The sequence below is a fragment of the Scyliorhinus torazame genome, chromosome 20, assembly GCF_047496885.1.
Source record: "Scyliorhinus torazame isolate Kashiwa2021f chromosome 20, sScyTor2.1, whole genome shotgun sequence".
Taxonomy (NCBI): Eukaryota; Metazoa; Chordata; class Chondrichthyes; order Carcharhiniformes; family Scyliorhinidae; genus Scyliorhinus; species Scyliorhinus torazame.
In genome coordinates, this window is record NC_092726.1 from 13,610,813 (window position 1) to 13,622,849 (window position 12,037).

The 12,037-nt window shown below is 44.8% G+C and overlaps 1 protein-coding gene across 9 annotated transcripts in view; it reads left to right on the forward strand.

Annotated features, from left to right (window-relative positions):
• Positions 1-12,037, forward strand: part of LOC140396875 (transcription factor COE2) — a 341,293-nt gene that overhangs the window by 249,409 nt on the left and 79,847 nt on the right. For all 9 annotated transcript variants that reach the window (XM_072485679.1, XM_072485681.1, XM_072485680.1 and 6 more), the window contains one exon: positions 10,139-10,269. In XM_072485679.1, coding sequence (XP_072341780.1) covers positions 10,139-10,269 — 131 coding nt within the window. The remainder of the gene's footprint in view (positions 1-10,138; positions 10,270-12,037) is intronic.

The window sequence follows — 12,037 nt, forward strand, 5'->3', positions numbered from 1 at the left end:
ACTCTTATACCCATTGCAGTTACCCAAGAGCCTCAGTTAGATGCTGCAAACCTTAACACAGAATATACAGAAACAGGCCATTTGGCCCAACTAGTCTATGATGGCAATTATGGTCCACTCAAGTCTCCTTCCATCCTTCCTCATCCACCTCTATAAGCAACAATCTCTGTTCCCTTCTTTACATCACACTAATTGCCTCAAATGTTTCTTGTGACTGCGTGTTCCCTATTTTCACCACTTTCTGGGTAAAGAAGTTTCTTTTGAATTTCCTATTTAGTTTCAAGTTGACCATTTCATATTGATGCCTTGTGTTTTGCTCTTCCCTGTAAGTGGAAACAGTCTCCAAGAGAGATTTTAATTCACTCAAAACCCATCCACTTGCACAGAATTAAAATCAGTCCTCTGTGTCAAATCTGTCAACAAGTGTCATAACATCGAGAACTTCTTTTGGAATCTATAAAGGATATCTGCTGCTTAAACTATTCTTCTTCAGTTCTCCTGTTCCCCCACCATACCTTTGGTGTGAGTTCAGCAGAAAGGGCTCAAGTTATAGTGAGAAATGGGGATGGTCATGCAGATATTTTACTCCACTAAAATGTTCGAGGAGAGGGCAGTTTCACTGCACTAATTCCATTAATGTTTTATCTAAGCAATGAGTTTCAATGACAGAGCAAGCAGGGTGTTAATACATGGTTATCATCCAGCTCCAGTCCTGAACCAACAACAAACATTAACACCAAACCAAGACTGATCCGCACCTTTTCAGCAGAGACATCAAACAGTACTTTTGAAGACCACTACTTTTGTTGCTCATTTGGCTTTACCCAATTAAATTAACCTCAGCATCCCACACAAAAAAAAACTAAAATTGTTTGAGAATTCTGAAGTCAATCGGCGATTTCCCTCATGGGACTTCCGGGGTGGGAATAATTATCTTCCCCATGGTCCTCGCAGAGCACAAGGTCCTCTGCTGAGGGGTGGAGGAACTCCATTAATCACTGTATAAAAGGTTGGCCAGTAAGGCACCGACCCGAGAAGGAACCCGGTCGGGTTGTCCCGGGAAGTGTATCAACCGTTATTATAAATAAATCAAAGTTCTTTATTTTACTCACGGTGGAGAAGGCAATCTCACTGTCCTTACTTCAGTGTCCTTATTAAAGTCTCTTTGCCTCTTTCCGGCATGGGGCCCTGACTATGAGGTTCTGCAAAGCACACTCTGCACCAAACTGGGCCCTGCTGTATTCATTGCTTGTCTGAAAAACAAGCCCCCATGTGATACAATTTCTTGGCAACTGACTTTTCAGGCTTGAATGTGTGAATTCCAAATGAGCCCACCCCTATCTTATAACTCTCTCCAAGCCCCCACCAAAACCCCTCTTTCCCACAATGGTGGAAAGTAATCGAAAATTAAGATTTGGGAACTGAAAAGATTGACAATGCTTCTGTGAAGCACCTTGGGGTGTTTTCTACAAGTTGTTGTTGACAAGGTAGGTTTGGAGAAGGCTTAAGAAAGTGCAAATAATGTGAAATATCTCTGAATGGTTGAAGGCTTTGTATTTGAAGGGCTGCAGAGAGAAAAAAGGGATGCCAACCTAGCCAGAATCAGATAAGTAGGGAACATGTGCAGGAACACGGGGCAGCATGGGTTTTAGCAACAGGCAAGGAGGGATTTGTAGTTGCGGAAAGGATTTTAAAATTGATGTGTGGATGCCTGGAGTGTTCATCGAAGGATGGTGTTCAAAGGAGGTGAATGGAGAAAGGACGTTGATTGGGATAAGATGTGGACAGTGGAGTTTGCAGCAATTTCTAACAGGTAAACAAGGAAGGCAAGAGAGGGGAACATCGGATAATCAATTCTGAATCATCTTCCTCTGCAACCCCACTCTCTCTTCATGTAACCCTGCTCAGATTAGTTCTGGCCACTATCCAACTCTCCTCTTCCCAGTAAATATTTAACAGTGAGGGAATGCTGCACTGTCAGAACTGCCGTCTTTCAGATGAGATGTTAAACAGTGGCCCTATTAGTCCTCATGGGTGGACTCAAAAGATACCATGGCATTATTCAAAGAAGAGTAGGAGAGTTTCCCCCTGTGTCTTGGCCGATATTTATCCTGAAAGATTAAAACATTCTCAGGCCATTGTCACAATGCTGTAGGCTGGATTTTGCTGTGCATAAATTGCCTGCTGTTTTCCCTGCATTAAAACAGTGAGTATACTACAAATCTGCTTGTTTAGTTGAAAAATGCTTTGGTATGTCCTGAGGTACAGAAGTTGCTGCATAACTGCAAGTTGTTGCTTTCTTTACTGTGTAATATTGAGGTCCCTCAATGTTTCCCAGTATAATTTCATTGATCTATGTTTGGAGGTTCTTATGCTTTGAAGACAGCTGTTGTTTGCAAAATCCATCATGAGTGATGCATGCACTGTACTTCATTCCAAGTCCGTAGAAGCAGGACAAGGTCATTCAGCCCTTCAGGACTGATCAACCATTCAGTAAGTTCATGGCTCATCTTCGGCCTAACATACAACTAACTGCCTTTGCCCCATATCCCCATATTACCTTCGCCTAACAAAGATTTATCAAACTCAGATTTAAATTTAAGAATTGATCTAGCTTCAATTGCCATTTTCAGGAGAAAGTTCCAAACTTCTACCACCGTTTCCTAATTTTACTCCCGAATGATCTTATTTTAATTTTCGGCTATGCCCCATAGTCCTCGTTATTGTTAGGATCCAAGCCAATTTATGAAGCCGGAACCAAGACACCAAGCTTTTCTTTGTCAAGAGGGTTTATTGGCTTCTTCAGTCTCACAGCTTCCCTCCCAAACAACCCAGTATCTACTGTCCCTTATTAATATTTTTTTAATAAACCAAAGAAAATCAGTGAAATAAACGAACGAGAGGGATTCCTTATTTATATGTGCTCAAAGGCGATTTAGACCCATCATCTGTTTCTTTTACCTCAACAAATTACCTTGACAAGACATTAACCCGAGACTCTCCCGCTCATAGTATTCTCTTCATATTTAAATCATTTAAAACTTGATTTAAATCACCCCAGAACCTTCTAAATTTCAAGGTATGCAATTCTAGTTTATGTAATCTCGCTTCATAATTTAACTCTTCGAGTCCAAGTATCATTCAAGTAACTCTACACTGCAGTCACTCCAAGGCTAATATATCCTCCCAAATGTGTGATGCTCCCCCAACGATGCTCATGTGAATGTTTGAAGATAATCACATGTGAGTAAAAAGTGGGAAAGGCTCACGGGTTAAGAGAGTTTCATTACCGAGGAGTTATTTAACAAATGCTGTATGATTCTGTTTTTAGCTTTCCCCTTGATAGTTGAAGCTTCATTACTAGTGTTATTTCATTGGTAAGTCTATCATGTGTGTCAGAAAAGCTTGAAGGAATACATCCCAAGGTTTACCAGCAACACCTTTGGGATGTCTGAAGCTAAATTAGTTTATCCTACTTCTTGAAGTCTTGGTTTGTGATTACAGAGGGTATGAGAATTTCACAGTTCGAAGAGAGGAAGAAAGGGAGAGAGAGGGAAGAAAGGAATGAGAGAGAAAGTAAGAGTTTTGGTTTAGATGTGCAATCACAGAATATGGGCGCCGCTGACAAGGACAACATTTATTGTCCTTCCCTAATTTCCCTGGACAAAGTGGTGTGCTGTCTTTGTGGCTTATTTGTTACGAGGCTATGCCATTTTATTTTTGAAAATATGATTTATTTACTTTCAACTGACTGACACTTTTTCAATTTGCACTGAGGCAGAGGAAGCTGCTTAAAAATGCAAGGCCACATTCCAAGTTAAAGGTTGACAAGCACGGTAGCACAAGTGGCTAGCACTGTGGCTTCACAGCGCCAGGGTCCCAGGTTTGATTCCCCACTGGGTCACTGTCTGTGAGGGGTCTGCATGTTCTCCCCGTGTCTGTGTGGGTTTCCTCCGGGTACTCTGGTTTCCTCCCACAGTCCAAAGACGTGCAGGTTAGGTGGGACTGGCCATGCTAAATTGTCGTTAGTGACCAAAACGGTTAGGAGGGGTTATTGGGTTATGGGGATAGGGTGGAAGTGAGGGCTGAAGTGGGTCGGCGCAGACTCGATGGACCGAATGGCCTCCTTCTGCACTGTATGTTCTATGAAACCAACAAAATGCCCTGAGGAGAGTATGAAGAGAGAGACATTTCCATACATCCATACACTCATCGAAATTCGTAACTGTCCAAGGAAAAGACATTGAAAATACAAAGTGCTGGATATTGAAACAATATCTGCCACAGACACACTAAAAACCTCTCGGAAACATATAATGGGAGAATTGCTTCAAAGGCAAGGCTGCCAGTCACAAGAGAGAGATTGCAAGGGACAATCAGTGTCAAGAAAGTCTTCAGCAGAGGAAACAAGCTGAAGGCTCTCTCTCTCTTTTGGAATAAGTCTGTGGCCTGGTTCGAGAAGCCAGATCTACCAGAACTCTACCACCAAATCAAGATCTCGTAATAATTGCAACATCTTCTACATCTGACCGCCTCCATGAAACCAGCAAAGGTTAAAGATCTGGGTCCCAAGGACAATCAAACGACGCTTAGCCATATATTCTTTACTTTCTTTTTATTGAACTCTAACTCCCTGCGTGTGTGCGTATGTGTGTGTGAGAGCTGACTGCATGAGGGCTCAATGTTTGACATATCTTAATATTTTCCTCGGGTTCAGTGTGTAATAAATTTGCTCTTTCTTTGCTTCAACAAAACATTGTTTGATTGGCTCCTTCTTGCTCACAGCTTAAGTAGTTCCAATTTGGAAAAGGCATATTCTCACAAAAATGAACCAAGGAGGTTAAATTGAGGGGACGCACTTCACCCCTTCTCACCTGGTCATAACACATTTCACAGAGTCAACCACTCTGCTATGGATCTGCAGTCATATAAGGGTGAGTCCAGGTGAGGACAGCAGATTTGCTTTCCTAAAGTATATGAGTAAACCAGCTGATTTTTACAACAATATGGTAGCTTTGTGGTCACCATGACTGATCCTGACTTGTTATTCTAGATTTATTTTGTTAGCTGAATTCAATTCATAAACTGCTCTGGTGGGATTTCAACTCGCATCTCTCCCCTTACACATTCTATTTTGCTGGCAGGTGATCATTATGGTGAAATATGATGGGTGTACATGGTGACCCATCAGCATTTTAAACTGACTGCCGGCATCAAAAATGTTAACTTGATCATTTTAAATGGAATTATGGCTCAGTTAAATAACAACCAGAGTAATATGGAAATAGTGGCGCAGTGATAACGTCACTCAATTACAAATATACAAAGCACAGGCTAATACCCCAGGAATACATATTCAAATTCCCCCATGGCAGCGGGTGGAATTTAAATTCAAATAATTCAGTTGATTAATTTTTTTTTAAATTATGGAATTAAAAGCTAGTCTCAATAATGGTGTCTTGAAATTATCTATTTTGTTGTAAAAACACATCTGGTTCACTAAAGATCTTTTGGGAAGGAAATCTGTCATCCTTAATCTGGACGACATGTGACTTCAACCAATGTGGTTGACTCTTAACTTCTTTGCCACTCAGTTGTAATAAACTGCTACAGTAAAGGCATAAAAGGATAAAATTGGAAGGATCTGATCTTGACACTGAAAACAACAATGGAACAACCGAGCCTGCAAAGTCCTCCTGACCAACATTCGGAACTTTGTGTGCAACAGGCTTGTCAAACAACAGCCTGGCATAGTCATACCCACCAAATTATACCTTACAGCCAATGTCCCAGCAGAGGCAGCGGCACAGTGGTATATCATTGGGAGGGAGTTGCCTGGAGAGACTTCAACATTGGCTCTGGAACCCATGAAGTATCATGCCATCACATCAAACACGGGCAAGCAAAGCACCTCCTATACTTCTTCAGCTGCTGAATCAGTCCTCCTTCTTGTTGAACATTGAGGACAAAGAATGTATTCTGGTTGGGGGGCTTAACTGTCCATCACCAAGAGTAGCTTGGTAGCAGCATTGCTGGTCAAGTCCTGAAGAATATGATTGCCAGCCGGGGCCGCAGAGGGTGGTGCAGGAGCCAGCAAGATGGAAAAAATCTACTGGACCTTTTCCTCACCAGTCTACCTGTCATAGATACATCAAATGCATACCAGTATAGGTAGGGGAGACCACAACAAAATCTTTTTCAAGACAAAAGTCCTGTCTTCACGTTGACGTATCCTTAATCATGCTGCATGGCATTTTACCCATGCTAAAAGGGATGGATTCAGAACAGATCTAACAGCTCAAAACTGGGCATCCATGATGTGCTATGGGCCATCACGCGCAGAATTCTATTCAACCAATCTGTAACTTCATGGCCTGGTATATCCCTCATTCTACCATTAAAGGCAAGCCAAGACATCAACTCTAGTTCACTGAAGAATGCAGGAGTACATGCCAGGAGAAGCACCAGGCACACTGAAAAATAAGGTGTCAGCCGAGTCAAACTACAACACAGGACTAATTGCATGCCAAAAGCCAGGAGAAATCCATTCCAATTTGGGCCCCATCAGCTTCCTCGACCATCAGCAAAGTGATGAAACACATCGTTGACAGTTCCAGTAGGCGGCACTTAGACAGCAATAACCTGCTCACTGATGCTTAGTTTGGATACTGCCAGGGCCACTCAGCTCCTTACTTGATAATAGCCTTTGTTTAAACATGGACAATGTCAACTCAACAGGGAGGTGAGAGTGACTGGCCTTGACTGAAGGCAGCATTTGACTGAATGTGGCATCAAGGAGCCCTGGCAAAATTGAAGTCAATGGGAATCAGGGTAACCAATCTCCACTGACGGCGGTCATACCTAACACAAAGGAAGATGGTTGTGGTCGTTCAAGGTCAATCATCTCAGTCCCAGGACATTGCTGCAGGAATTACTCAGGATCATGTCCTGGGCCCAACTATCTTCACCAATGACTGATCTTCTATCATTAGGTTAGAAGTGGGAATGTCCACCGATTGTACAATGTTCAGCACCATTTACAACCCCTCAGATATTGAAGCAGTCTGCATCCATATGCAGCAGGATTCAGGTTTGGGCTGATAAGTGGTAAGAGGCATTCACACCACACAAGTGCCAGACAATGACCATCTTCAACAAGAGAGAATCAAACCATCTCCCATGACATTCAATGGCATAATCATCACTGAATCTGCCACTATCAACATACCGAGGGTTACCATTATCCAGAAACTGAACTGGACCAACCACATAAATACTATGGCTACAAGAGCAGGTCAGAGGCTGGGAATTCCGAGGTGAGTAACTTACTTCCTGACTCCCCAAAGCTGGTTCACAACCTACAAGACACAAGTCAGGAGTGTGATGGAATACTCTCCAATTGCCTGGATGTGTGCAAGTTTCATCATCACCCCATCCACCAACTTAAAAATTCACTCTCTCCACTACTGACGCACAGTGGCAGCAGTGTGTACTATATTCAAAATGCACTGCAGGAACTAACCAAGGCTCCTTTGACAGTACCTTCTAAACCTGCAAGCTCTACCACCTAGAAGAACAAGGGCAGCAGACACATGGGAACCACAACACCAGCAAGTTCCTTCCGTGGCACACACAATCTTGACTTGGAACTAAATTACAGTTCCTTCACTCTCATGGGATCAGAAGCCTAGAACCCACTCCACAGCAGCACTGTGACTGAACCTGCACAAGATGGACTGCAGCAGTTCAAGAAGATGGTTCACCACCAATCACCAACTTCTCAAGGATGGTTCAGGCTAGACAATAAATGCTAGCTTTACTGGTGACACTCACATTCCACGAAAGAGTGAAAAAAGGTCACACAACTATGTTTATTGACCAACACTGATCATCAAGCCACTTCAAACTAAAAGTCCAGATTATTTGCCACTTGCCTCTGACCTGCCAAGGAGTTAGATACAGCAACTGTGGGCTAGTTTTGCCTTGTGATTGGAGACTGCACTACTGGTTTGGGATTTGTGAGTGTGTACTAAATAACATTTTGGTTCAAAAATTAATTTGATGCAAGTGGATTCCCAAAGAAAGGAACTGGATTCCATGGGCGTCATTCTCCGACCCCCCCGCCGGGTCGGAGAATCGCCGGGGGCTGGCGTGAATCCCGACCCGCCGGTTGCCGAAGTCTCCCCCCCCCCCCCGAGAACTCCGCAGGCCGCCCGCAGAGCCAGGTCCCGCCGGTACGGACCTGGTCTAATTTACGCCGGCGGGACTGGCCGAAAACGGGCGGCCACTCGGTCCATCGCGTGGCGGAGAATCGCCGGGTGGAGAGGGGGCCACTGCCATTGGCCTCTGCCAGCACGGTGTGATTCCCGGCGTGGCGCGATTCCCGCCCCCGCCGAAAAGCCGACGCCAGAGAATCCGGCAGCCGGCGTCGGGGCGGGATTCACGCCGCTTCCTGGTGATTCTCTGGCCCGGCGGGGGTTGGAGAATCCCGCCCTTTGTTTGTTCTACAAATTGCTCATTTTCAGCATTGTTTTTGGAGAATTAAGTTGGGCACATATTTCAACTCACGGAGTTCCTCAAATAAATCAAGAACACTGTCACATTACCATTTTGACATCCTTCATTATTCAAAATATTTTAGTTGCTGTAGGGTTCCTTTGACAAGTACTGTAATTAAGAAACTTAAGTTAAAGCTGAATTGTTTAAAACAACTGCCTCCTGAAACAGAGCCTATCATATTCGGTTAGCTTCATATCACTGACAAGCATGAGAAGGGGTGCAACAAATGTGCAGTGAATTGGTTTCTGGATGGAAGGCCCAGAAGGCAAGTTTGGGTAGGATGTGCTAATACTCTGAAATTTAGAAAAATGGGAGGCGATCCCATGGAAACATACAAAATCCTGACAGCGCCTCCCTCGAAGGGGAGTACAGGATAAGGTGATGTCAAAAACAGGGGTTCCGGAGGGGAGGGTCTCGGAAATATATAAAGAATTGATGGAGTGGGAAGGGGTCCCAATCGGGGAGGTGAAGAGGAAGTGGGAAGACGAGTTGGGGTGGGGGAAGAGTTGGAAGTTGGGCTATGGGAGAAGGCCCTGAAAAGAATCAATGCATCCTCGTCGTGTGCCAGTCTTAGCCTGATCCAGTTCAAAGTGGTCCACAGGGCTCATATGACTGTGGCCCGGATGAGTAGGATTTTTGAGAAGGGGGAGGACAGGTGTGGGAGGTGCGGGGGAAGTCCGGCGAATCATGTACATATGTTTTGGGCATGTCCGAAGCTGAGGGGATTTTTGGCAGGGATTCACAGATGTCATGTCAGAGGTCCTGGAAGGGAGGGTGTCTCCAAGTCCAGAGGTGGCAATATTTGGAGTGTCGGAAGATCCGGGAGCTCAGTGGGGGAGAAAGGCCGACATTTTGGCCTTTGCCTCCCTGGTGGCCCGGAGATGGATTTTGCTGGGATGGAGGTACTCGGAGCCTCCAAAGTCAGGGGTGTGGGTCAGTGACATGGCAGAGTTTCTCAGGCGAGAGAAGATGAAATTCGCCTTAAAGGGTTCAATACACGGGTTCATTCCGAGGTGGCAGCCGTTCATCGACTTTTTTAAGGAAAACTGACCGTCAGCAGAAGGGGTGGGGGGGGAAGGGGATGGTGGGGGGTGGAAAGGGGAGGCATGTAAGTGGAGAACAGGGGCAGGGAAGCTAATATATGGGTAGCTAGGAATTAGGGCGGGGGGGAAGTTGGGTATGTTACTGAGGGGTTTTTGTCTGTGTCGGACCGTTCTGTTATTTAGAATGTTAATATGTAAAAATGTTAAAATTATAAATGCCTCAATAAAATGTTTCCTAAAAAAAACTTGAGGTAAAAAGGAAATTAGCAATTAGATCTCTGCAGTTTGTAGGAGGAAGGGAGGGCAAGGGGAAAGAAATCACAGTTTATGGTCCTGGGCAAAGAATGAGAAGAAGATTGCACAATGAGTTGTGACTTCACCATTGCTAATGCAGGGCCGAGGATGAGAAAAGGGTGCAGGATGACCTGCTTTGAGCTTGGGAGTACCAGAAAAATGTATTAATTAACCTGAGATGCAACATGAATGGAAAGGTGATATGTATGCATGTAATCTAATTTATTTACTATCATATTTAGCTACACCGTGCATCAAAGCAATCAGCCCGAGTGAAGGTTGGACTACTGGGGGTGCCATGGTCATCATTATTGGAGACAATTTTTTCGATGGACTGCAAGTTCTATTTGGCACCATGCTAGTTTGGAGTGAGGTAGGTTACCATTGGAGCAGCAATCCTCTGTAGGCCACCAAATTTAGAAAGAGTTCAATTGAAATCAATGGAAATGGAGTGGATGGATGAAAGGATGGAATATTCCCATTCTGAGACAAAGGTGTGGTGGCAGGAGGCTCCGGTGGCACCTTTAGCGCTGGCCAGAATGACGGGATCCTGCACCAGATCTTGTGCTTGAAACCTCATGAATCATGCATTTGCGAGTCCCCTTCCAGTTGACTCATCTGCCTGCCTGTGAGCTGGCAGCTTCAAAGGTCCTGACGTCATATTTAAATTGCAGTCCAGTGTACTCCCTTCAGCAAAATCTGTCTGCAGTAGGTCAGTAATCCAGAAATGAAATGAAATGAAATGAAAATCGCTTATTGTCACAAGTAGGCTTCAAATGAAGTTACTGTGAAAAGCCCCTCATCGCCACATTCCGGCGCCTGTTCGGGGAGGCTGGTATGGGAATTGAACCGTGCTGCTGGCCTGCCTTGGTCTGCTTTAAAAGCCAGCTCTTTAGCCCTGTGCTAAACCAGCCCCTAGGAAATGGTTAGCAAGAAGTCTGTTCCTCAATTAAACCACTCTCCCCCGAGGCCCATCAGCTGCAAGATGCCCAAGACCCACTTGGACCTCTACCCACTGCATCTCAATGCACCGTCTATGTGCATTTGGTTCCAGTAAACAATGTGGTATTCCATTGATCCCTTGTTTGTGAGCTTTTCAAGCAGCCTTGTTGGGGTCAAAATTCCCTGCCCTTGGTCTTCCCTCTGCCTTCCGTTGTTCGTCTCCTTCATTCATCTCCTTACCCCTCTGCCTGCCATTGAGAGTCCTTTCCCTTCCATTCACTCCTTGCTCAGCCCTCCCTCCACATTGTCCCCCTTGCCTTTGTCAGCCAACCACCCCTCTCCAGCCACACCTTGCACATCCCCTGGTTGAACTTCAGACCTTTGTTGCAGTGGCTGCACGAGTCCCACAGCATAATCCTGTCCAGATACACACTGGCATGTGGCACCAGTGGAAGGGGACCTCTCTATTCTAAAACCCCTGGAGATGTACCGATTTGACTCGGTGACACAGGAGGGTCCATGGGTCCAGCAGCACAGTGCTGTCCATAAGGACAAGTTCGGCATTAAGATGGGGGGGCAGGAACTGATCTTGCCCCAGTAGAATAGTGTACAGCACTTTGGCAGAAGGGTTTGCTTCATTCACCTCAAATTCTCTTGCAAACTGAAGACCATGCCATTCTTAAGCAATCGGGTTTTAGACTGACATAATTTCATGCTGACATGACACAAGATTGGAAGTGGTGATGGGATTCCGGTGAACAGCTGTTTTAATCAGCATTCATGAGAAGCAAATTAATGCAAATGGCGTTCACGCCACCAGCCAGCGGGAAGACCGGCCCACCATTAACCCGCCATGGGGAGAATTGAAACGTGGTTTTACGCCGGCGGGTTTCTGACTTTTTGGCTCCACTAGATTCTTCACTCCTGCCCACCACCAAACCTGCCATGACTGGAATGGGAGAATTCCACCCAGAGGATGATGGTTAAATTTGATAATTACCTGGGAATTTTTTTAAAAATTGCCTACAATTTTGTTTCAAGCTCCATTATCCTAACTCATGGCGCAGTACTCAGTTCTCTCAAATCTGTTCAGCAACAAACAAACTTCCTGTTGATTTAAATGGTTAAGCCACTGGTTGGCGTGAGCCATACAGATCAAGGGAAGTTTCGGTTCAATCCCAACTCTATGCTGAGTGAGC